The sequence below is a fragment of the Pithys albifrons genome, chromosome 1 (assembly GCF_047495875.1).
Source record: "Pithys albifrons albifrons isolate INPA30051 chromosome 1, PitAlb_v1, whole genome shotgun sequence".
Lineage (NCBI taxonomy): Eukaryota > Metazoa > Chordata > Aves > Passeriformes > Thamnophilidae > Pithys > Pithys albifrons.
In genome coordinates this window covers 21,052,691-21,080,161 of record NC_092458.1, presented here as the reverse complement: position 1 = coordinate 21,080,161, position 27,471 = coordinate 21,052,691, and the positions used below count along the sequence as shown (strand labels likewise).

At 37.9% G+C, this 27,471-nt stretch overlaps 1 protein-coding gene across 3 annotated transcripts in view; it reads left to right on the top strand.

Moving 5' to 3' along the window:
• NCK2 (NCK adaptor protein 2) overlaps nt 1-27,471 on the top strand; it is an 86,248-nt gene that overhangs the window by 53,438 nt on the left and 5,339 nt on the right. For all 3 annotated transcript variants that reach the window (XM_071576364.1, XM_071576187.1, XM_071576272.1), the window contains 2 exons: nt 779-1,020; nt 21,125-21,846. In XM_071576364.1, the coding sequence (XP_071432465.1) occupies nt 795-1,020; nt 21,125-21,846 (948 nt within the window). In that variant the 5' untranslated portion in view covers nt 779-794. The remainder of the gene's footprint in view (nt 1-778; nt 1,021-21,124; nt 21,847-27,471) is intronic.

Genomic DNA, 27,471 nt, shown 5'->3' with positions numbered 1-27,471 from the left:
GCAGCTCGTTCAGTCTTAGTGGAATTCTGAGTATGCTTCAGGTCGGGAAGAAGTGAAATGCAGTGGGTATTCTTCTCTACCCTGCTGACTAATGCCCAGTGTGGGACTGTGCTGAGCTGGGATCTTCCTGAGAACAAATGGAGGGGAGGAAGCTTCTCCTAAAATGCAGTCTCGTGCTGCCTGCATAAAACATGGTGGTGAACAAAGGGTTACTAAACACAGTGACTTCTCCTTGGTGTCAGATTGCCCTGTGAGTTACATTACTTCTTGAAGTATTTCTTAACTTTCTACTACAAACAGATGGACAACTTTGTTAATTGCAGAAAACTTACATATATTATGTTATAAGAGGATGAGGAACGAGGGTAGACAGAAAATATATTTTTGGAATGCTGCTATTTTTTTTCTCACATCAGAACTTGGAAGGCCAGGTGTGGGATATTTTTATAATGCTGTATACAGAAATTAAATGGGTTGTAGAAATTTGCTTCTGTTATTGTACATCTGAGGATGTAAAATGATATTTTATATACATTCAGAGAAAGTGAATGTAATACATTATGATTAGAATGTACCATCAAGGTGCTGCCATACTTTAGTGGCCGAAAAAACAAGGTCAATATGACTTCCCTTAGTTTTTAAAGAGGTTTCTCTCTGTATGGCATTCTTATTTTTCACTAGCCTTTTCTTGCTTATTTTAGAGGAATTCAAAGGAAACATTGAGTAAGAATTACATGGTATAACTTACCGACGATCATGTTTTAATATTTTGTTGCAGAAGGACTCCATGAAAGATGACAGAAGAAGTTATTGTTATTGCAAAGTGGGATTACACTGCACAGCAGGACCAAGAACTTGACATCAAGAAAAATGAGCGTCTTTGGCTATTAGATGATTCTAAGACATGGTGGAGGGTAAGAAACGCGGCCAACAAAACGGGATATGTGCCATCAAATTACGTGGAGCGAAAAAACAGCTTGAAGAAAGGTTCTCTGGTTAAAAATCTAAAAGACACATTGGGTAAGTCCTTTTGTGTTTTGGAAGAAGTTTAGTAGACTTGATGAGTTTCATATTGGAAGTGTAATGCGTGTATGTTTGTAACGTGTGTTTGGATTTTCTTAATCCCTGGTTTGAAGTAACATGGTGGATGTTTGAGGAGCAGAGCAAGAGAGTGGATGTGGGTGGAAAATCATGTGTAAAAATCACGTGCATCATATCCAGGAGAAAAAGATGTTATTATTTTTGTCCCAGTTTGTCAGAAGTTGTCTATTTCAGTGGCTGAAAAACTGTTTTAATAAAGATACCAACTGCCGAATCTTGTCCCCTCATGCCAAGTCCTCTCACTTAGAAGGATGTAAACTGGACTGTTCAGCAAAGCTATCATAGCCAAAGTTAAACCACTTTATGAATGGGATTATATGATATGGCTATGTGCAAAGTCTGGGGTTAAGTTGCTGTGGTCTGAGATGTTCCTTCTGTTTCCAAGCCCTTAAAATGTATCCTGTTTTATACTTGCACATAAATTCTTCACAACAGAGTATCATATATATAAAATAATATAACTTGTGAAAAATGTTGAGGTTATTTTGAAGAAATGTACTTAAAAGTCAGGTGAAAATATTTTTTCTCTATGTCTAATGACTGATTCAAAAGGGTTTTGCATATGGCTAGAAAAGGTTTTAAACCTAGTGGTAGGTGATCATTTTACTTGTGGAGGTCAAAAAAACCTACTTAGTGATATTTTAGCATGTAATGTTTAAAACAGAAAAATGGGAACATGGAAGTGTTTTGAGGATCTCTTCACTTGTGTTTTGTTTTTTGCCTGTCTCTTGCAAAATCTTACCTGAGGAAGACTTGCAGACTGCTGCACAAAATGACTCTTCAACAGAAAAATTAGAATTTGGGATTTGACTTGTTAGAAAGCTAAAGGGTTCGCTTAAAAATAACATGTAGGTTTATCCTGTGCCAGTATTGTGTCTGATAGGTTCGGTTTCTTAGTCGCTTCTTCATTACTGTGTCCTCCACTGCTGCACTGCCATAAAGTATGTCAAAACTGAGGACTACAGGGTAGGTGGCAGCCAAACAAGGTTATCATAAGGTTTACCAAGGTAACATTTAAAACCATAGTCTTTTCTACAGTTACTCTTGGAATATACTCATTGAAGTGCCAGCAGATGTGATTATGGCTTTTCAAAGACTTATGTAAAGAGTAAGCTCCAACATCAATTAACTGGTTAAAATCAAAATCCCAGTTGTGACTTTAAGCTCCTTTTACAGGAATTGATGTTGTTTAAAAAAAATTAAAATATTTATTTTATAAATGGTACTATATCAAGTGTTTGTGTAAAATGAGGGCAGTATTTACTTGATGCAAACACATTTATAGCCATCAGAAATGTATAAGTGAAGGAATGGAGATGTGTCCTGGCATATGTGCACGTTTACCTTTTCAGTCTTAACAAAGCTGCCTGCTGCAGTGTGCTTCCCTTCGCTATGGTAGTGAACTGTGAAATGATGTGAGAAAACAGCTTGGTGGTTTCACAGCTGAGCCTTCGCTAGTGTCACATCTTCCAAACCTCAGCCCTTATGGGCTCAGCACATACGGGTTTTCAATTTCTGAAGCACCATTACAACAACTTACTGATTCCTTGTATCTTTTTTAATGGTTTTCTCTGTGTGTTTATTCAGCTGAGGCTGAAAGTACCTTGTGGTGAAGCTTGGCTTTTTCTCTTGCTGTGACCACACCTACCTGCTAAGCATCCACTGTGTAAAGCACCTCTCATGCTCTTTTCTGCTCATACATCCTGTGACAGGAAGAAACTGCCTAAGCTATACTGAACTCATGAATTGACTCAGGATATTCCTGACATCCTCCCAAAAGAGGTGATGCTTAAGAGTTGGGTTTTTGTAGTAAGGGCTGTGAACTTCTTAGCGTAATGAAACATGTCTGCACTGTCTCCACATATCTATGCAATTTTCTTTTTACCTTTCCTGAATCAGAGTCCTCAAGTAAACTGTAGTCTCTAAGCCCTGCTTGTCTTGCTGTACAGTAATTTCCTATTCAGAACAAGCAGACCATGTACCCTTGCTTAGAGGATCCATTGTTCTAAGAGCCCATCAAAAATACACTCCCTCTTTTTAAACAAAGACTAGCAAATTGCAAGACCGATGCTTCATCTAGTGAAACAGCTTTTGAAAGTTTTGCTTCACACAAGGAAGCAAGTTCTTAAGTTCTCTTTATACAAATATGTCTAATGTCTCATGCAGCCTGCTTCTCCAAGGATCATAAGAAAATTCTCATTAAAATACCTGCTAACCTAGAACAGTTGGGAATGGTGGTCATGAGTCCTTAAACCAAAATCTGTTTCCAACTTTGATCTTGAAGCTATTGCCAAAATACCAGGTACTGAAGTTAAGGGGTGAAAAAAAAAGTCACTTAATAGTCAGTCACCAATTAATCACACATCATGTGAAATCTCGGGAGAGAAACAGCAGACTCTTCGCTGCTTCTGGTGACAAGGCTGGCGGGCTCTGAGGAGAGGGACTGCCTGACTTACCAGGACCCACCTTGCATACTTACTTCACTCTAGCAGATAGTTGGTCCTATGGAGATGCACTTTTACCTACCTCTTCCTTAATAGACTACATTTCCTTGTGTTCAAACATGTTTTACCTGAAAGCATTGTTATCACACAAATGATGTAATGTGTTGTCTGTGTGATTACCTGCAGCTCTCTGCCACTGTTATGCTTATGCACAGCATGTGGAAAGTGTCAGCCATGGTTCAACTTGTGGCAGACCCCACAAGAGCTCTATAACAATTTAATTAATAGTTCCTCTAGCTGGCTGTTGAAGATGCATCATCTGACTAGTTCTTCAACCTTGCAGTTTGTGTTCTAATGAAATTTTATGGCACCAGTTATGTTGGTATCTTGTACATAAAAACCCAGATGCACCACGGAAGTTTACTACGCTCCTGAAGTTGCCTTTATCAGGAAAACTTTTAATCACATCAGAGAATGAAGTCATGCCTGTTTGATGATAAAAACTAATTTTCCCAGTACTGTTGACTGTCATTAATTGAATCCCAACCCTTGAATACTTTATTAATAGAATCCCATCAGCTTTACTGTTGTTTGGCTTGTGTTTGGTGGAAGGTTAATGTGCATGTGGATACCTAGAGCATGTAGCTTGATGGTTTAAAGTATCAGTCTGTTTTCAACCATGTCTTAAGACGAATTTCCACTGTATTTTCAGCAATTTTTAAGAGAACATTAGAAATAAAAGACATTCAGAGACAGATCTTTTAAATATGTTGCTTATTAAAATGCTGATTAACACTGTTTTAGCCTATGTTCATTAAATTAATTGCTTCTGGAATGAAAAACATCTCACCTCAAATCTCAAATGACCTCCACCTACACCCCCACTGCCCACCTGGGTCACCCTACAACTTTCTACATAACAATGGCCTTTTCTGCACCATTCACTTTGCCATTTTAAGACCTTATTCTGTTCTACTGTGTCCTCTTTTAGTCCTAGCACCAGGAAATTTTTCCAAAACTTGACTTTCTTTAAGTGGTTTGCAGACATTTAGACACTTGTAATTTTTCTACTGATGGCTTTTTGTTTCCTGTCATTTTTCTGTTTGATATATATTACTTCTGTGTTCTTAAATCTTTTTCTTGAGTGAAATTTAATGGATAGATAGCTACACACTGGCAGAGTTTTGATTGTGAAAATGTAGGCCACCTATTGAGTATTTTAAATGATTCATCTTTTCATTCCCTTTTTTGTCTTAACTGAGTGATACTGTGAGTAAAAAGTTAATGGCAATTTTGGCCATTTCAAATTGCTGTGTTCTGTTTGCTCATATTGAATGAAATCTGGTAATTATTACTATTCTTAATGCAAGAGCTGTCTTCCAGGCCTGTGATTAAAATTTTATCTTCATTCATTGTAATGAAGTTTAAAATAGTTCCCTTTTACGTATTTCTTTTATGAAGAGGCTGTTTTTTACACATTTTGAATAAGTTACTAAGCAAGAGACCTCCAGCATGCATCTTCCAAACTGTAATTTCTGTAACATAATTCTTCCCATGTGCTGGGGGGTGGAAAGGAATTCCCATACCCGCTTGGTTGGAGTGGGTGTTTGCCAGCACCATCCCCAGAGCTGCCTCTGAGTGTGGCTCCATGGGTTTCCCCTTCTGCAGCAAATGTGATCTGTGCCTGCTGGCTCATCTCTGTCACGTTGAACAGAAACCTTATCTGAAGGAAGCCAAAATAATTGAGAAGTCAGTTGTTTGTGTACTCAAAATAAAACTTCTGCATTTTTTCCATCCCTTTGCAAGTCATTTTCCTGGCAGCAGCACAACTCGCCAGACAGCAGCATGCCACGAGTGACGGATGTGTGTGATCCAGCAGCAGGGTGCTGTTTTCATGCAAATCCGTGATTTTCCGAATGCTACTGCCTTTTCAAAACCAGCACTGCGTGTTGGGTTTTCTTCCAGGATTCTTGTCACCTTTAGTGAACAAGCAAATAAGGAACCTTGAGGAAGTTTCACCTCAGCTCTTGGTGTGTGTTTCTGAACAGATGCCCATTAGAAGAGTAATTGTTTATTAAAAGGTAATGAAAAAGAGATTGGACACCAAGACTACAGGAGCTGTGTTTGCAAATCCATAGGAACAATAGAAACTCTAGAGATGAGTGTTAACAGTGATGGCAAATAACAGTAACCTTGATAATGTTTCACAGAGATGTATGAGTGGCACAAAAGCCTCTTCAAAATGCTTTTTTTGTTAAAGGTTCTGTAAATCTGAAAAACTTTTTAGTAACTGTTTAGTTCTAATTCACTCAGTGTGCCAGATTTTCACGTGAAAAGTAAGAATGGCCGAGTTATATGTAACGTGTGGAAACCATCAGTGTTCCTAGTACAGTATTTCAGAAGTGTTATTAGTGTCCAGGAGTATTTCCTGTGTTCATCAGCCTTCATGGCATTTGTTTTCCTGAGCCAGTCTTGAATACTCTGTATACTATTGCTTCCAGGAATCAACAGTTTTATGTCTTTCCCCTTCTACCCTGATTATTTTTATGATTTTTTTCCCCCCCACATTTATAACTGTACATTCTCCCACTACTTAATACCACCTTCTCCATGCCTTTTTGGAAATTAGCAGGCTTGTTAGCTCTTCTTTTCTTTGGACAGTCACTGCTTAGTAGGAAGTATAAATGAGGAATTGGTCACTCTTTAATGCAATATATGCTTTGACAATGGAAAATGTTGGTTAAGAGGTTTGGTGTACTTCCTTTTCAGATGCAAACTTTTCAACTCAAGTTTAAGCTATAACCATAGTTTTGCATAATATAGTTGTGAAATACTGATCTCCCAGTAAGTCATCAACCATTAACTTCTGATGTATGTGTTAGTGCCCTTTAATTTTTTTGTTGTTTTGGTATTGGGGATTTTGTTCATTTAAAAAATATTGTAGTGGGCCAGTTTTGCTAGTTCCGATGTGGTATGTCTAGTAGATTTAGTTGTACTGGGTGGTATTTTGACATTCTTCAGATTACTTATAAATCTTAAGTAATCACAGAAAACACATTAAATTGGTAATATAGTACTAGTTTGAAAATACTTGTTAGTTCTTAAGTAATTGTTTCCAATTGTAGTCTTCTCTGGACACTGTGACTACAGAATGAAAGAATGGTGGAAATAAGAATAAATGTGGTATCACTGTATAATAAGGATACTGTTGTATTAGCACAGCTTATTAAGCCTTATAGAGCTGATGTTAATAAAAGTAGAACTGCTTTATAAGACAAACAGAAGTTATTTTACTTCCTTTAGAACTTCGAGTTCCCTATGTTGTTGGACTTCCTTGTCACAGACCCGTAAGAAATGCTAGTCTTGACATTCAAAAGCAGGCATTTAATAAATTTGATTTTAAAAAATAGCTTCCTACCATATGTAGCTACTTGTCAAATTATTTATCACATATAAAAATTCCTAAGAAGAAGTGAGATTAAACTTTCTGTTCAGCCGAACATCTCTATTAAAATTAGCAGTAAAATCAATCCCCTTGTAGGGATTCAACACAAATAAAAGTATTTTTCCTGTATCTCTAATTGTTTTGAAGCTTTCTAGCTTGTCAGAAAGTGTGGGCATGACAGTAGTGGCACATCTGTTATGCCTTTTGGAGGACTGAATGCAGGCAAGTTGTTTGTATTTGCACTTTTAAGCAGTCAGTATAGAAGAATTCAAGTTCTTTAGAGGCAGAGGAAGTAGTTAAGGTGTATATATACAGCACAAATTCTTGCTCTGTTTCCCAGAATCTGTATTTAAATAGGTCATTACATGGTTGAATTTGTTCAGTTAAAGCACTTTCTCTGCTGTGCTTCGTCCTGCTTTGTAGCTGCATTGCTCAAAGCAAGCATTTTTTTTCTGTGGGATGGAGTGGCAACAGTGGTGACTCTTCACCAGTGATGAAATTGATGGTTTTGTGGTAGTGAGAGAAGCTGATGGAAACTCTCTTTAAGAGTGGTGTCTTCAGTGGTTTGAGAAAAAAACAAAGCTGGAACAATTGCATTTGTTTCATATTCACAATAATAGTAGATCAGTCTGGTTGCATAGATTGCTGAGAAAGGAGAAGTGGGAGATGATCATAATGATTTCAAACACAGGAAAGGGATTTCTTCCATTCCTGTCTGGAGCATGTGGAGCCAGGAGCTGGCAGTGTTTATGCCACTGGAGTGGTAGTAGATGAATTGTATAATAAGGAATTCAAATGCTTGGCCACTTTCTGGAAATGTATCTGCCTCATGATCATCATTAAAACCTTGACTTGGCTTGAGTGGACATTTTCACTTCATTGATGGTTTTTGAAGATCTAGAAAAGTATTCAGTAGCAGTAGCTCTGCATATGGGAAATTATACAAGATGATATTGCTGTCAGGATATGGTCTGCTTTCTCACCATCAATTAGATACATGCATAGTAGCAAAAGAATATATTAATTTTGAATTAATGTTACTATTATACATGTTAAAATAGTTACCCAGAATGGGAAACAAACTCTCAAATGTATGTGTTTGGACCTATTGTACACCCATAAATATTTAAATTACTTTCATATGGATATCAAGTATGTCCACTGAAAGTAGCATTAGAGGAATCCAAGTCTCTGCTTTGTGGAACTAAAATCAGACATGCTAAAAATACTGTGTTATAATTTCTAAACAACTGGGTCTAAGAAGGAAGAAAATCTGAAGTTGCAGAGCAGACTAATGCAAAACAAATAAACAAAACAACAAAAAAGACTAACCAAAATGAAACAAACCTCATGCCTTTTAGAGAGTTGAAAGCAAAGAAAATTGGTAAATATTCTGGAGAACTTAAGGTACAGAGTAATGCTTCTTTTGCTGCTAGTTAAGAGTTTCTCTGCTGGATGTGTGCATCAGGCCCTTTCTCTAGTCCCAGGTGAACAGCTAAAAGCAGCAATGAATGCAGAACCTGCAGCTTATTGCAGTACCAGCTCGTGATGGGAGCCTAAGTTTGGTTTTCCAGTTCATGATTGTATGTATTGTATTCTGCTGAATTTTTTTCTTGTACGTGTTATTTATTGGGGGAGATTATTTAATGAATTTATTGCTTCAAGAGTTTAAAACAAACATATAATGGAAACCATGATATGTCCTACCTTTTAGCAGATTTTTCTACTGTGATGGTTGCAGTAGATTGTTGCAAGGCTGAAGGCGGAAAGAAATCTTCCCAGTTTTGAATACTTTGAGGGAATAAATTTGTTCTTTGTATTGTGTTAGAAATTTTGTGTAGTAGGTATTTTTCTCCCCCCTCCCCATTCAGTGTGCGTGTGCTTGGAGGTACATTGACATTTACAGATTGAAGATTGAGCTTTTATTTTAATCATAATTATGTGTGAAAAGATAAAAGGATCATCCTAACTCAGTGTGGCTGTGTGTACTGATGTCTTTCGTATTATTTCCCTCAGCTATCACCTTGGAGGACCCTTAGTTTTGCCCTGCTCTGAGCCAGTTATGTTTCAGCCTACAATGTGTTTGGCCTTAGAGCAAGCCCAAAAACTGTCTCCAAAGGTAGTTTCACAGTTCCTGTTAAAGAAAGTCACTCCATTGCCGGTAGCTCTTCCTACGCTCTCTTCCAGCCATGGAGACAGAGCCATTTACTCTAATTTTAGAGTTAAAAGTTTGTGTCTGAACCCTCAACTCTTTTGATGTTTAATTTTTTTTCCATAGAATAAAATCCTTTAAGCAATCTGCTAATTATGTCTCTTATTCTGAGCCAGTGAAAACAGAGTACTTTTTTTCCCAAGTGATGTCTTGCACTCGATTCCTTGCATTGTGTTCCCTTCTGTCTTCCTTTCCTCAGGTTCTTGGGAGGACTGAAATTCACTGAGGCAGCAGAACTGGGACTGCAGTGTGGGTTGCTGCATTGCACTCAGCTGCCTGGGTTGGACTCTCCCCTTAACACCATGTATTTCTGGGAGTACACGAACTTGTGTGCTCTGTGTGCTGCCCTCCCCTTTGGCCTCATGTCCTTGCACACGAAGGTGGTTGCAGAGAGAAGAAACAGATGACGGTAGCTGACGTTGGGGTATTGTGTATACCTTATTTGCTGTGTGCTGCTGGACTTACCCTTCTAAAGACCAGGTTAAGGTAGCAAGCAAAAATCAATAGCCTGGGACACTATTTTCCAAGAAATTCCAGTGGCTCAAAGGCCAAGTGATTTTTCCGTAGAGAAGTGACAGTGGCTGTGCTTTCTACAGTTTAGAATCACTGGGGAATTCTTCAAATGTGGCTATTTCCTTCAACATGCAACCCTAAGCAACTTTTTAAATATCACTGGATTTCTCTTTTTGAGGCCTTGGGCTATCTTAATTTCAATCTTCCAGGGTCTTTTGAAGTATTAATTTGTTTCTTTTTCTATATGTGCTTCCACTTGGGTTCCATTGCTTTGTATTTTTCAAGTTCTTTGAAGACCATAACAGTAGGTGGCTGTTCTGTCGTATGTGTTTATACCATGCAAAAAAAATTTCTAAATTAGCATTCATGCCAAAAAAACCTAGACTTTGCTTTAGAATGTGCAAGGGAAGCCTTCCTTCCCTTTTCGAAGTCTTAGAAATGTTTTATTTTGTGGAGTGAGTCCATAAAGCAAGAATTGAGATGTGTGCCATGTATGCAGACATCAAGCTGCTGTGTGAGAAAGAACGCCCACCTCTCTTGTTTTTGAAGGGGAGGGTTCCAGCAGAGATGGTTTTCTTTGAGAGTCACTTCAGTTTACTGACAGGTTGTTTCTGTGGTCTCAGCAAATGCATTTGGACAGACGCTGCTCTTCCTGTGAATGGCTGGTCAGGTTAGCCAGGTGGGCATTTAGGGTTGCTCTTTCTAATAGGTTACTATTTGTAGCTGGATTTTGCACTAGAAAATTGATTTAGGACTTAGGCTGTAGACCATCTAAATGGTACACAATCGTTGTTATCACTCCTGTTTAGCAGTCTTTGGGACTTTGGAAATGAAAGAAAATGGAAAGTGAAAGAAAAATGAAGAGGTATTTTGATGTAGTGAAAATGTGATTATTCTTATGTATGGTATGGGCTCTACCAATTTACTAATTCGTAGGATATTTTTTTAATTGCTCATTCAGGAAATTGTTCTCCAGAACAGGAGATAAATTGATTACTCTATTATGTACTAGTTAATTATTGCATCCTAATCTACAGAAGAAATTGTTTTGGTTTGTGTCTGAGTTGTGGGGTTTTGTGTTTTGGCTGTGAGGGCTAAACCCCAGAGGAGACAGGGTGTTTTGTTCAGTGAGTCACTTTCCTGTTACTTCTGCTTCAGAACCAGAGGAGTTCTGGTTTTGTGTATGTAGCTGCAAATAACCCGAGAGCCCTTGATTCATGAAGCTGTGTGCCTTGAAATTCAGAGAATAAGGTAGTAAAGAAAAGGTGGTATTTAGTTTGTTTCCCCTTTCCTTAAAGGAGCTTTGAATAAAATTGCAGTATCTGTGACAGGCTTATAAGGAGGTCTGAGGTTTCTAAAGATAAAAATGCAATAAACAGCTTGGATTTGCTTCTAACATGGTATTTAATGTTTGAAAACATTCATACAGTATAACATTGGCATTCTGGCCTTATGGTAGAATTACTAAGGCTTTACATCATGCTTGGTGTTGCTGTGGGTCAACCGGAGTAAAATGCAGTAACCTCAAAGATTAGACAACCATGGTACACTCAGGAGGGACTATCTGAGCTTTTTGATACTGAGATACTGCCCTTTAGTCAATATTTGCATCATTGTCTTCTAATACATTTTTTTGAGTTGAAGGGCTGTATAATTACTGCTTTGTAGTTTGCCTGTTCAGGTATTTGTAACATCTATTAAGTCTTTGATTTTCAGATACAGAATTGAGAGCAAATTTGAGCAAACAAGTAAAGACAAAGTTAGTGCTATAGTCACACGTATCTAAAATAGAATGATTCAATCTCAATTATTTGGAAGAATCTTCAAATGGGATGGTCATCATCTTGCATTCAGGGTAATCTACTTTGTACTTGCTGCATTTTTTATTTTTTTTTATTTGAGTGGGTTCATGTTAGGAGGTTGAATTTGTATCCTGAGCTGTCTTGTGCACCTCTTTTACCTCACATAAATGTGAGATGGCTAAATATAAATCATCTTTCCATCAATTACTAGAGGAGGAGGAGAGGGCACATAAGCTATGAAATACTTACTGAGGGACAGGAGTGTGTATTCAGGTAGGCAGTTTGGAGCACCTCATGCATATTAGGGATTTCTTTGTCAATATTCCATTAGTGTTTGTGAAGGAGAGGCAGAATGATACCTTTCCTTCTCTACATCAAGGGAACAGGAAACACTCTGACGTCCTGCAGAGCTACTGTGCCTTCTTCCCATACCTTATAAATCTGTTCTTAGAGTAGGTCTGCCTTAGGTTTAAGCTAGTTCCAATGATTTTCTCTTATCAGGACATCCTACAAAATCAAGAGAGCTTCATTTATAAGATAATAAAGTAGGCGGAAATATCTTTATCTGTATTTTGAAGCAGAGATGTATTGAAAAGCAAGCTAACTTCAATTTTAATATGTAGATGGAAATTGGAACTGTAGGTCTTGAGAAAACCCCTTCATTTTACTTGCCTTCTATTTGAGACCAAAGCAGCAGTTTTTTCTACTCCATAGAGGACTCAAAATCCCAAGGCCATTTAAATTTGCCTAGTAGAACTTCTGCATCATTTTGCCCCTGAAGTAAGGAAATACACGAGGCAGGTTATGGAATCCTTCAGATCATGTGTTTATGTCTCTGTCCACGTATGGCCCTGTATTACATCTTTCATTTTAACCTTTTCCAACCCAATCAATTCTATAATTCTAATTCTTTTGCTCTAAAATGCTCTGGATACAGGAAACTCAGTATCAGATCCTGGGATTGGAATGTACCTTTCCTAATAACAGATAGGCAGGTTTAAGATAGTGTAAACTGCAAGAATTAATACAGTAGTTGTTTTCAATGCAGTCATTGAGCTGATTTCTTTATGGAACCCTCCTTACCAAATAGGGCTTGATCCATGGAAAATTTGATGCTACTTTTTCCTGTATTTGAAAAACAGTGATAAAACAGCCTGGTTGTCAAAATGTCAGAATTTCACTTTGACATTTAAAGAAGAGTTTCCATTTACTAATTTGTTCTAGTGTGGCTTTTTTAATATTGAGCTTCTTGAAGAAGATACAAAAAGTCATTGATAGATCTGTAAGGCTTCGTTTCTGTATCACAAATGCAGCTGAAGATTCTGGAATTTATGGCAGTGTCCTTTAAAGAGTGCTGTTGATGGATTTGTTGCTTCTAAAACACTGACTGTCCCATATGGATCTTGGCCTTTGAACATTTGCTTGAAAACTGGACATGTGGGTGGAGGAGGAGAAGAAAGGAGTAGGAGGTTGCAGTCTGAAAATGTGCAGAAATGTTTGGTTTTTTCTTTTTGTGTAACAGAAGAAACTTTGGTCTGCCGAATTCCTTAGTAATAAAGAAGCAAAGACAAGTTAATTTAAAATCAAAAAAATAATAAATAGCATAAAGCTAAGCACATGTCTAATCTGGACATTCCAGCCATCAGGAAGTTATGTGTTTATCTCTGTGCTGGGTGGATTAATGACTTAATTTGCATTGCATTATGGTGGGATTTTTTCTTAAGAATTTTCCTGAAGAGTTAATTGCTTCTTTCTTAATACAATTTTTAGTTTGTTTAGTAAAAGACACTGTACACTTTGAATATTTATTAACTGTATGAATTATATGCAATACAATTCAGAGCCTTACTAGTCATAAATGAATAACTTATTTGGTAAATAAAAGAGGTTCATTGTTGTAAATGTATCTGTATGAAGTCAGCTGGAATTGCAATTTCATCAGAATGCACAAGAAAAATAATGTTAAGTATCTTAAATAAAAATTGGCTAAAATGTTGAATAAGTGCCTTCAAATAAAAATAAGTTTTGAGAAAGTTGCTTGTTTCTGGTACATATTACAGAAAACATTTGATTAGTAAATTGAATGAGAATTTCTGGTTGCCTTGTCTTTGAAGGTTTCTGAAACTAGGAGAGCTGTTATGTAAAATTTTGTTTTATATTTGGGAGAACTAAAACATTTCCATTTCAGCTGAAATTTATTAACTTTTTATATGTGCCTCTGAGCTTAGCAGAAATTATTTTAAAAATATTTTTCTTTTTCGGAGATTACAAGTATTATTTAGTATATAGTATTATATTATAATACAAGTGTTATTTGAACACATTCTTGCTCTAGGTATTTATCTTGAGAGTTCTCCTAGCTCATTTGTTTGACTTCCTTAAATTTATCCACCTCAAACTTGTTTTGCTTGAATGTTTCAGCTGTTTAATGGAAGTTGTTGTTGTTTTAATAGGTTATAATAATGTTAAATTTTTCAGCACTCTAGAGTGCTTTCTTTAAATTTTGATAGGGTTATTTTTAAAGAACAAAACACATCTTTTTAAAAACCTGATTGAAGTGAAAATATTTCTATTTAAAAATACACTGTACTCATGCTCTTTGTGGTGGCTTCTATGATTTATTTTTTTTAACCATAAAGCAAGTGGTGGAGTTAAAAACATTTTACTCTAGAGGGAGGGTACATAAATTGAAATGCAATAAAATTTCTATGAAAAATTTTACAAGTAAGTTGTTTTGGGGGACTTTTTGTTTGTGGTTTTTGTTGCTTTGGTTTCTTGGACTTTTTTTGTTTTGCTTTTTATTCAGAGGAGAATGGCCATTGATAGAAAAACAAATCAGTTGCTGGGTAATTCCTATTGCTAATGAAAACTCCTTTTTTAAAATTTTTTTCCCCATAAGTAAATTTTCAAATACTCATTCATGTTATGTTTAAAACCCATGCTTGACAGCCTGTGTGAGAGCTGTGGCAGCATGGATAAGCGTTAAGGCAGAAGCTGAAGGAATCATCTCCCAGAATTTTGTCCCTTTTTCCTTCTTTTCCAATACTTTTCTTGCCTTATGTTAGTTTGATAGCTCATAGCTATGAACTCAAGTGTGGAGTGGCACTGCACTGACTGTGAGCAGGAAAGGTGGGTGAGTATGTTACTGTGGAAGGAGGGAGTGCTCAGCCCCTTGGAGGACAACTCTACTCTGCGTTTGGGAGCCAAGGGGCACTACAGTGCTCCCACTGACCCACCAAAGTCAGCCTGGTGTTGTATTGAACTCATTAAAATCATACCAATCAGGCAGTTTTTGAAAGAACTGTATGTCCTGGGGTGATTTTTGGGTACAAAAATCAATGCAGGGCAAGTCTGTTTGGGAAGGGCATGGTGGCTGGTGTGGGCAATGTGGGGACTGGCAGGGAGGTGGGTAGGAAGGCAGGGATCCTCCCTAGCCCTGCTTGCCATTCCAGGTGGGCAGAACATCACCTGTTGAGAACTTAAAAAATAAAACCGTCTGCTGCATTCAGTTTAGAGAGATAAAAATTAAACATAACATTTTTTACCCACATTTGATTTTGGCTGTACAGGTGTCCTTTTCCGCTCTAGTATCAGGTCTTGTGTTTTGACTAAGTGATGGAGCATAATTTAGTTTTTTAATTGAGTAAAAGCTTGTTGTATTTGTAAATAGGTTATGAAAGAAGGTACCTGTCAGTATTTGATGCACTATTAATTCCACATATATATTTGATGACCCATATCTTGTTCAAGGTAATTTCTTGACAATTTACAGCTCTGTAATAATGTACAATAACTGCTGGAAAACTAATTTGAAACATAAAAGGTTGAATACGTGATACAAAAATCAGTCCTGACTTGTTATGAAAATGAATCTATTAAGATATGTAAATACAGCAATAGATGAAAATATACAAAAGGTTTAACTCAGCAGCATTCATTTTCACATTTCCAGCTGCATATTTAGACTGAAAACTGGCTTCTCTACATTGATACAGGGTAATTGAAGGACACCATTTGGTAGATCTCTAGTCCCTTGAAGAGCAATTGGCTTCCAAGAACTCATTTATATGGAGACACTTTTGTTGTTGGTTTTGCAGTAGATTGTATAGATTAAGGGTCATTTCTGGGGAAGGGTGTCCTTCCTTAATTGCTCTTGATATTTGAGTAGGAATTTGTTGGAGGCTTCTTAAAAAGTTTTGTCTATCATATTTAGTGATATGGTCCTTTTTATTGAGTTCTGAATTGCTGAATTCTGTTTGGAAAACTTAGTGTTGTATTTATGATTTCTCAGAGGAATACAGTTTTCTTGTAATTGCAGCATTTTTCTGAAAGGTTTTTTTTTTTTGTCCTGTGAACTTGATTTTATATGTAAACTGCAGAAAATATTTTTGCTCCTAAATCAGATAGGGTTTTAGAAAAGATAGGTAGAGAGAATGCAGATGATGCTCCTTTCACTCACCAATTGTTTTTCAGGTGTTGAAGGACCTTTTTTGTACACTGTCTTTTCCATTCTCCCACCTTCTATAATCTAAGATATCAGATCAACTTTGGAAAAGAAATGCAGCTGTATTGAGTCTATTTAAAGTTAAACTACATATGAGATGTTACAAATTTAGAGAGGAGTCTTGGGAAGGAGTTGCTGGACAATTTGACTGCAAATACTGTCAGTGTTCATGTTAAACATGAATTCAGAAAATTAAAAAATAACGGTGAACGCTGATAAACCTGCAGAGATTTATTATACAGCCATGTCAGTGAGTCTGTTCTTTCATTTCTGGGAATGAGCAAAAGCAGTTCAAATACAAAATGTAGTCACTTATCAGTTACAGGCAAGGACAACAGCTCATGGGAACATGGAAAGACTCACCAAATGAGCCTTTGTAAAATGAGGAAATTGTCTCTTTTGTAAATAGGCTTTTCCAAGTAAAGGTAGTATGGAATATTAAACCATAATTAGCAAATGGAATACAAATCTTTACTAGTGGTAAAAAAATCCCTTTCTATACAAGTGTTATGTATGTTTTTCATAAAGTATGTATTAAGATAATGATTTAAAGATAACTAAACTCATTTATCCTATTAACTAATTTTTGTAAAGATCATAGCTTTGCAGCCTTGATTCAGTACCTTCACTGAAGGTAGAAGAGAGAGAGAGAGAAAAATCCTTTTATATTTTAGCAGAAGTCTGTGCAGTTGGAGCATCTGTGCTGTCTGATACGTGGCCAAGCTTTGGGCCAGGAGCGTGGCCAGCGTGGAAGGAGACACAGGTGTGTGTGTGTGTATGGGGGAAACTGGCACTACCTCAGCACTGGGCCAAAGGAGAGTGACCAGAAGGAAAGTCCACCACTTTGTGATTTGTGGGTGCTCAAGACATTTCATAGGGAAGTGGACAGAGCATTAGATGGGAAGGCTAAAGTGCCATAGGAAGAGGACACTGGAGAGGTGCGAGCTGAAGGACCTTATGGGTGCAATGGGGAGGCCATTGCAGGGACAAGGCAGTAATGAAAGGGTGTTAAGCTGGACCTTGCACAATGGAAACTTAAAGAGGCAGGAAGCAAATTCATAGGAAACTGGTGTTCAGCCTGCTGCTCAAAAAACAAGCTATTCTTTAGAGCCACAACTGAGCTAGGAAGGGAAGAGAGAACATAGTGATGCAACAGATGTGTTTCTGAATTCCCTAGGACTAACCTTGGGGTGCAACGATTTCTTTCACTGCAGAGACAATGAGGATTTGCAGTGGATCTCTTCTCTGGAATTGATTATAACAAGTTGATTCTTTTTTTATCTCAGTAATATATCCACCTAAAAATTAAACCTGTTCACATCACTTGGCAATGTGTTTGGAAGGGTAAAACTGAACTAGTTTATCGTGGGTTAGTTGTGGATTGTGAACAGTGTTACTTCCTCTGAATTGCAGTAACATAAAACAGGCTTTCTGCAGCTTTGCACTACCTTTTTTTGCTTCCACCCTTTTCACCTCACTTGAAAGCTAATCTCTTGATGTAGGTTTCTCCTTAATGGCAACTATTTGTGTTACAAAGGGTTATGGCTTCAGGTGCACTGTAACTAGTGAGTCAGAATGGGAAAAATCCAGTTGTATTTCACTAGTAGATAAGTTTTCATTAGAGCAATGACAATAAGAAGTGCCAAAATTGTGACTGCAATCGCAAGTATATTTGATTTTTCTAAATGTGACTCCCAAAGTGCTTGATGGTTTTGTTTTCCATGAAATTCTGTACATGGAATACATTCCATTCAGACATAAGAACAGGGATACTCTTACAGATAGTGGTCAGTGAACATTTCTGTAAGTAATGAGTAATGGTAGTGTTTACTTTTCTCAAGATGATTCATGCAGACTATATTTTTTTTAAAGGAGTTGTGAGTTTTGTCATAGGTGCATAGAAGTTTATCATCCTAACTTTATTCTTGCTTAGCTATGACCAGCCATCCTACTAAATTATATTTTTAGACTTGTTTCCTAAGGAAATGAAGCTTACACTAGTCATGCTGTCACAGTCAGCTGTCATTGTCCATCCATCTGTCCACCCTTGATAACTCAGCCAATTTTAGGCAAACTTGACAGACTGGCAGAGATAAACTAACTAGTTTTCTCCTACTCTGTGGCTGAGAGGCTCGTTGCTGGTATCCCTCACTGGGGGAGAAGCCAGAACAATCTCCAGCCCTTTGCCCAGCCCAGGCAGGGCTGAAAGGCAGCAGAGTGCTTGGCCAGCCCAGCAAAGGTAGGGAGGAGGGCAGCAGCAGGGGGGATGGAGTGTGCTTTGAGGGCAGCTTGGAGATGGCAATGTCCTGGAGCTGGAGATAACAGAGAGACCCAGGGATGTGAAGGCAGTCATATGGTGGGGGGCGCTTATTGTGAATCCTGCAGTAGATGGTGGGGGCAGAGGAGGAACAATGCAGCAGGAGGCACAAGGAGAAAAACAGGAACAGATTTCCTTCGTTCTGCTCGTGGAACAACTTGTTTCCTCTTCAGTCATAGGCGCAGTCATGAATATTGTAACCTCACAGAAGAAATGATTCTTAGATAATGTTGTGCATGCCTTTCGCTGTGCTTGACTGCAGCCAGGTCTCTGCTTAGTTACTTACTTTAGTAAACCAACTGGAAACAGTCTTTGGTGCTCATTGCTGCTATTGCAAAGGTTAATCATTACCATGCTGTCAGACTTAAAAAGTTTGTTCACATGAAATGTTAAGCTTAACTGAAGAACTCCAGCTGCCTTTTATTGGTAAAAAAACCAAAAACCCAAAACAAACCAAAACATAATGAAATTTCTAATTTTTATTTTCCCAGAGTTGAAATGATTTGTATTGAAAGGGGATGATAGGAAGGAACATTTCAAATGTCAGAAGCACCACTGGAAGATTTGTGGAAAAATACAGAATTTATGAAACTCCAAGTGAAAGAAAATGCTTGAATGATAACCTTTTGCTAGATGTTTAGATGCTGTTATCAAACTTTAGAGGGTTTTTTTTAGAAGCTTGGTTTTTTCACCTGTTTGTCAACAATTTTTTTCTCTAGATACTTCAGTGTGTGTCATTCTGTTATCATACTGCATCCCCATCTCTCATACTTATCTCTGTGCTCTGATTTTCAGATAGTTTTATCTTGGCCAGATACTTCATCATCTCCTTTTTTTTTTTTTATTTTACTAGTTCATCTGCTGCCATTCCAAGAAGTGGTACTGCATATGTTCATTAGAGAGCATATAAAAGCTTTAGCTTGTAATCTGTAAGATTCAGTCTCGGTGGAGGGCTTTAGGTAGCGTGAATCTATTGAAATACAGTAGCCTGTTTACCATGAAGTTGCAACATGTAATTTCCCCCCTTTCTTGATAGAACAACCCTTAAGCTGTTTGTTTATATCACTGTAATTTAATGCTCATTAGTTCTGATATGTTCTTGTCTTTTGGTTAAAAATGATCTCTAAACTGATGAAAATTTCCAGTCTTGGCAGAGATCAGAGCCTGACCAGCTTCTGATAAGCGCTTACTTGGACACTCTTTTCCTGTGATTGTCTCCCCTAGTACAATAAGCTGCTTTCCCTCATTTTGCCTGAAAGAGCAGCTGCCAGTTCTTGGTTCAAATGGTGTAGTTAGAATGACATTAGGATGTTGCAGGCTCCAGCAGGAAGTGAGGAGCTGCTGGGGAAAGTCAGGAAACACTTCAGGATGATCAGAATTTTCTGCCATCTTCTGAGACCATAAGACTGTATGAGTCATTGTATTTAACCCTTCTGGTCAACGATGCCTGCATGGTTATGTGTACCCTGTTGGTCTGTGCTGTGCTGTGAACTAAGCAAAGAAGTTCTGTGCTGAACAAACAGCTTTGCTGAAAATGCTCATTGAAGATGAAGTACCTACATGTCTATATTTATTAAAACACACTTTCTGGTAGTGGAGTGGCCAGATTGAACAGTAGTGAATTGTCCAAAATAAAATAGCTTGCATTTCCTTATTTCAGATGATTTGAAGAAACAAAAACAAAGTACTTTTTTGTTTTCCTTCTATTCCGTCTTCCATATCAATGTGTGTGTTCTTGTGTCTCAGCTAAATCTCTTACCTGCCAGCAGGTAAGGAGATTTGCTCTAGGAGCATGGAGAAAAGTACAAATGCTCCTATTTCTGTGTTGTTTCTGCTTTCTCCCACTTGAGTAACATTTTGAGTGTTGCTTGGTTTGTACTATACTGAGACTTTGTCTTCTGTTTTCAGAACTTTTATAAATGAATTTCACAGAAGAGGGCTGCTTGTTCCCTTTATTATTTTGTTTATATATAAGCCAAAGCAGTCCTTGCTGCAAAAGTTTGAAAATACACCATGTTGTTCAGTTTTTCTTCCATATTTTAACAGTCATTAGCATGGTTCCTCTAATTAAGAGTAAAAAATTGCATGTTTTAATGTTGCTTCTTCTGTGCATTGTATTTCACACTATCATTAAAGCCATGACAGTACATCAGAATTTACAGATTATAGGGAAACATACGCAAATGGTGTTCCTCATGGTCAGGTTTACACTTACAGTAGGTGATGAAATGTAGATGAAAGAGATGTGGATTTCGGAAAGGGACTTGCAGTTGGAAGGAGTGGCAGCTCTACCTGCTTAGGGACTGCCTGAAGAAAAAAGAGAGCAAAACATAATCTGCAGAGAAACAACCTTTAACTTCTATGCTTGTTAATTGTTGTAGATTTTCTTTCACCTTTTTGTTTGAGCCAAATTAAAGTCATCTCTGAAATTAAAGGGCATGGTCATTTGGCTGAAATTTTAAGATACATGACAGCAAACTCTTAAACGTCTCAGTGATGAGCTTTTCTCCTAGTGAGGAAATCACTGTGTTTGTGTGTTTAAACTCTGGTACTTCTGAGAAAAGAAGTTGCTATAACACAAATTGCCCCTTACCTAATGGTTCTGCAGCTGGATGTTAATGAGAATCTCTTAAACGTGTTGCCATTTCCTGACTATGTAGTGTTACAGACGAGATCTCCATTTAGCAGTGTTACTGAAGTGAGGGAGCAGCATGTCACCAAATCCAATGTTTGTAGTCTGGGGACAAGCATTCCAAGTGACCACTTTACATTTCTGTCATTAACAGGCTTGGGAAAAACCAAGAGGAAGACGAGTGCGAGAGATGCCTCACCCACTCCCAGCACAGACGCAGAATACCCATCCAACGGCAGCAGCGCTGACCGGATTTACGATCTGAACATTCCAGCCTATGTGAAATTTGCCTATGTCGCGGAGAGAGAGGATGAACTGTCCCTTGTGAAAGGATCCCGAGTGATCGTCATGGAGAAGTGCAGTGACGGCTGGTGGAGAGGAAGCTACAACGGACAGATCGGCTGGTTTCCTTCGAACTATGTGGTGGAGGAGGTTGAGGAGGCAACTGCAGATTCACCCAGCTTTCTCAGCCTAAGGAAAGGTGCTTCCATGAGTAACGGCCAGGGCACCAAAGTACTCCACATTGTTCAGACACTGTATCCGTTCAGCTCCGTCACAGAAGAAGAGCTCAACTTTGAAAAAGGGGAAACGATGGAAGTCATTGAAAAGCCTGAAAATGACCCAGAATGGTGGAAATGTAAAAATTCGAGAGGGCAAATTGGTCTTGTTCCTAAAAACTATGTAGTAATCATTAGCGATGGTCCTACCATTAACACTTCCCATCCACCTCAGATAAGCTACACGGGACCATCTTCTACTGGACGGTTTGCTGGAAGAGAATGGTATTATGGGAATGTTACCCGACACCAAGCAGAATGTGCCCTGAACGAAAGGGGAGTGGAAGGAGATTTCCTTGTTAGAGACAGTGAATCTTCGGTAAGTGGTGCTCAGCCCAGCAGGTTTGTAACACCCCATGCATGGGGTCGCAGGCAGGGCACGTAGATGCCCTGTCTTTTCACCCTTAAAGGAGCAAGCAAGGCTTCAGCACTACCAACCAACACACTTACTGCTTGTGAGAATCAGTCTGTTAGTGAAATGCAGTGGCATTTACACTGAAATTTAACATCTCTGGTCTGTATTATCCAGGGTATTTTTAATTACTGGCCAAGCAAGTAAATATTTCAGGTTTCCAGTGTAACTTTTCATGTGTTTCTCATGCAATCCTCAAAGTTACAATGCTGCAAGATAAAATAATTCTAGCTAATTGAAAATTTGGTCATTAATTTGATCTTAAAGCTAATTTCAAACAGTGTCTTTACATTGGTCCATTTTCTTCTTTTAATTGAATAATTATATGGGTTCATTATTGCTTAAAGTCCCATTTTAATGTATTTCTGATCTATTTAGATAATTTAGATTGTAATAAGGTAAAGTTATTACTGTATCTAGTTGTTAAGATTATGACATACAAGAGAGAGAGAGTCAAATCAGCAACTCATATGCCTTGTAAATTGAGTTTTGATGACATCAGAGGGATAGAAGTAATGCTGATTATGGTTCACTGTAATTTTGAAAGTTCAAATTTAAAATTCATCTGAAAGGACTTTCATGTATGCAGAGGCCAGAGAATTCACAGTTAAAGCACTCAACATTTAATTATCACTTGACTGTGATTTTGAAAAGGTGACAGATTTTTAATCTTACATCATACGTAACATTGACAAAATTGACAACGTACAAATCTGTAACAGCCCCAGATGCTTTTATCTGAATACAGTATTGTTGAATTTAAGGCAGCTTTCCTTGATGAATTTTCTCTGAGGAAGACGTGATAGCTATCAAGCTACCATGAAACTCTGTGTCATTGAATTCCTATTTCTCCTTAATTGTAATCACTAAATAAAGACAAATGTAAGTATACCACAGCAGAATGGGAAGAGAAATAGAGATTAAATAAAAATAAATCAGAAGTGGACAGGAAGAAAAATAGAAATTTAGAAATCATGACTGACTGACAGAGGCTGAGAGGAATCAAGTTTGTTTAGTCAACAGAAGAAAAGACTGATGTGGGACATATGGTCTTCTAAAATGTAGAAAGCCACTGGAGGATTATGATAGTCATTACATTATGGTAGTTTAGTTGTCTCTTCAAGGCACCATCCTGTCTGATAGGGGCAAGTGGAATACTGGATGTGGTGTACTCTTGATGAGTCTGTCCAGCAGGTAGAAGATCACTTCAGATCTGGATGCTGCATTGTGGTTTAGCTTGCGACTAGCTGTCAATTTTCTTTTGTCTTTTGGGAAAGTACCAGAACAGTTTAAAAATACTTAAAATACAAAAATGCTCAGACATTTCTCAGTGCATGGCATGTCACAGTCACCACCATGCTATAGCTTGTTTTTTTGCTCTTAGAAGCCTACCTCTATCTCTGGAAAAATGAATTTCCTTGAAAGAACACAATAACCTTTTCATTTAATATGACATTATAACACTAAATGCTTATATTCAGAGCTGTTTCAAATTTTTTACCTGCATTGTTGCTGGAGAAATCATTGCTAGTGGAGTATAAAAAGATGAATTCAGATTGTGATCTTCAAAGTATTTCCAGCATCTAGCACTTAGTGGAATCCAAGAAAATTTGCTCAATTCAAGTTTTTTGCACACCCGCAAAAAAAAAAAAAGTGCTGAATTGAGGAACTTACCTTTTTCCTGCTTTCTCTACTCTTGATCTGGTCTTGCGAATCCTGTATTTGGGTTTTTTTAGCAATGAGAAAACTGTAGTTATGCATGTAAATGCCTCCTTCATCTTAGTACTACTTGAGAGTTTTAGTTTTTAATAGGTTTAAAGGAATAATTTACTGCATCTCAAACTTTTGTCTGCCCTAATCTTTATCTATCATACCATCATATAGTTTTTTTATGTATGTGAATTATAAAACATTGGAGATTGCTAGTTTTTTCCCTGAAGTGCCAGGAGTGATACAGTAAGTAAAGAGGCATACTTGATAGCACTGAGAAGAAGATCATAAAAAATTTATTTTAAGCTTATTGTATATGGAATGAAGAAAAAGTTTAACAATAATTCTTAATTTCCTGAAGGTTGCTGTATTTCACATGCGTGAGTACAGAGGCTGTTCATGCTGTGGCTAAAAGTCACCAGGAGTGTCGGCACAATCCAAACATAAGATCTCGATTAGAGAGCCCAGACTGAACAAACTCAGGTTGTCAGCTCTCCGCTTTGCTCTTTCTACCAGACAGCACTTCCCATTACATTGTATTGTGAACCTGTCTATTAATTCTGTGGATGCAGGGGTTATTCCTTTCCAAAAGGCCCATAGATAGAACTGTGAGTCATCCTTCTAATTCCATGCCTGATTTTTGACCTGTTTTAGGGTTTTCTATAGCCTTCCCTCACCACAGTTACAAGAATTAACCTATATAAAAGTTTTCCTTAGATTTCTGAGTTTTGCTCTTGCTACTGAGCTATGAAAAGCTCTCCTTGGATAGATGAATGTTTGTATTATTCCATATTCTCCTGATGAGTCTGTCATGTTTTTTCATTTTAAGTGTTAATGGTTGTAAGATTTTACAGTGTTTCTCTAGGTTTAACATACCAGATGTTTGTCTCACAGCTAGATTCCTCTAGCCAAAAATACTCTCCTCAGTTACACTTAGATCTGAGGGATGCTGCCATAGTGGAGAATACCCTGAGATGAACTCTGTAAGGTAGCTAGGAGCCTTTTAATCTTCATTAATTACAAAATACTATTATCAGAACCATAAACTTGTTTGAACCGTTTAAGCCCAGAGTTTATGTAACAGGCAGAGTTACCTGCTGATAAAATTTTTGCCAACTCTTATTACACCTAGTTAATGTCACCTTAGTTTTGGAGATCTGAAAGAACTGGCACATGCCTAGTCAGAAATAGTGCTTGATTTTTCTTCCTGTTGCAGACTCCTAGTTTGATAAAACCTGCAGTTTATTGTCTCATTTAAGTAGCACTCCTGACCAAAAAAAGTAAATTTAACGTATGCAGTTTCTGTACAGCTACTTCACCCTTTTTAAATTGCAGGTTCTTCAGCAGTCAGATTTTTGTTCTCCCTGTGTAGTTCTAACACAAGACAAACAGGTCTTGGCTGATGCTGGTCACCTGGGTTGGGTGGGTGATTGTCATGCTTTGAAGAGCTCAGATTTCACTAAGTGGAGAAGCACATTTGGGTGGAAGAATGTTGTTTTGCTCAGGTTCACCCCAGTAAACAAGTGTGCTTGCTAGTGCTGTAGCTATCAGAAAGCAGTAGAGGTTCATCTCTGGCTGCCGAGCAGAGCCTTTGCTGTAGACACCCTTAGACTTCAAAGGGAGCTTCTGTCAGAACTCATGGGCCCCTTGTGCTCTACGGTGCGTGGGTGCAAAACTGGTGATTAGTCCTGTGAGATCTTATGAAGCAGAGAAGGTGTTATTTTTCTCAGACTAGTTCTGTTTATTAGCATGAATGAGATGTGCAAATTTTTGGATGATTTTGGGAGCAATTATTCATTAGGGACTAATGGCTACCTTCTGCCAGCAGCGTCACAGCTATCCAATAATACTAACCCATCCTAAGTGGAGTTGCAGGGTATAGTTTTAAGATGATTCTGGCAATTGTATTAAGATGATGCTGGGGATGTGACTGGATTTGTGTCAGTTCTTTGAGATCATATTTAGCTTCTATGTTCTTTGTCCAGCAATAATGAAATAGAGGGAGAAGACACAGGTTGAGAGTTTATATGTTTTTTTGAGGTGCTAATTCTGTAGCATTTAGGGTGTCCCATATTTTCCTGGTGTTTTAATCCTGCAGCTCTTGGGTAGAAGCAATGAAATGTGGCAGCTTTTTAAAAGCTGAACATGGGCAATGTTCTGTGATGTGCAGTGATTGATTAGTGCAGTGGACATGAGAAGCAAGTTTTTCTTTGAAAGCAGGCATAAGGAGCTATCCTACTGGTTTATTTTAAATGGAAGAACAGAAATCTTACTAGACCTATATTGGAAGATCAGTGGAACCAATTCATGTTTGTGACTGGTGTAATAATGATTGTGAAACATGGTGAACATTACATAGGGAGGAGAAGGGTATTTTGTTACATCCAAATGAGGTAGAAGTGGTAGGAAAAGGAATTAACTTTACCCAATGGCTCTTTCCAGCCTGACCTTAGGTCTTTGAGCTGTGACTTAGGTTTTTTGGCTGTGTGACTGAGTAGGTATGAGTTAAAACCTGGGTATGGAAGTCCAAGGAGTTTGGAAGTCCCAGGGCAGGCTTACAGGTGGGAATTCAAAGGGTCTAGAATAGTTTAAAGAGTGCAGGAGAATATCTTTCTTGGAGGAAGGGCATTGCCAAATGGAATTAGACTGAAGGGAAAAATTTGAAATAAGTTATAGGATCAGTTATATAAGTTATAGGCTGTCAGAGGGAGCTATTTTTCACAACCTTGCCATTTATAGTAAAATTATCATTTAATTCTCAAATGGAGATTGTAAAGAGGGAACTCTGTTTCCCCGTTTTACTTGTTCTCCCTTATATTGCTTTATAACTTGGTTTCATGATAAGAGTTTTCAGTTGGTTCTTTGAAGACAGTGAAGTTCCTGACCAAAGAATAAAATTTAATGAAATGTCTGTTGTTTTCCACATGCTGTAGGCACCAGCTAGCATATGATCATCTTAGTTGTAAGCAAGAGTTAAAATAAAGGAATCAGAAACAATTCAAAGTAGTACTACCCCTGAGCTGCAGGTGTATTACAAGTAATCTTTAATTTTCTGTTTTAGGAATTGATTTAACTTCCCGTTCAAGTCTTTCCAATTATGATGGTGCAGAAATATTGTCAGGTTCCCTGCCACAAAGCTATGCTCTGTAAATCTGTTGCAGAATCAACAACTCTTCTATAGATTTCAAGGATTAAAACTCACTTCTGATACGCCTTTGTCTGGTTGTTTTAGTTTGAATAATTTGGCAAAATGTCAAGTATAAACCAAAGCAATAAAGCCCCCTTCCCCCGCTGAGAAAAGGGAGGGAAACACCCTCCAAAACTTAAACTTAAGTGGTTTATAGAAAAAGGGAAAATTAAAAGTAAACTACACATACATACAAAGGTAAAAAGAAACAGCAATAACTCTCACTCAGTCACCCACCCAGTAATACAGATTGCACTACAAAACCATCCCACAAACCCTTCCTGATAAACACCCAGCAAGGAAAAGGGAGAAGCTGACAATAAAATGTTTGCTTCCCAAAGTAACATGGTAACAGTGGGGCAGCAGTGGCCTCTCCTCAGAACAGAAGAACAGGTCCTCCTCTCAGCCTGGCCATAAAGGAACAAAGAGAGAACTCCTCCTGTATTTAAGACTTGAGGTGGTGTCGGAATATGTTATGAAATACCATTGGCCAGTAGCAGTCACTGTCAGCTGGCCTGGCCCAGCTGAGTCAGCTGATAATCCAAGGGGTGCTCTGAAAATCAAAGCCTACATTTAGGCCTACCCTAAACCCAGGACATTGGTATATGTGAGTCTTTTATTCCTGGAAAAGTTAG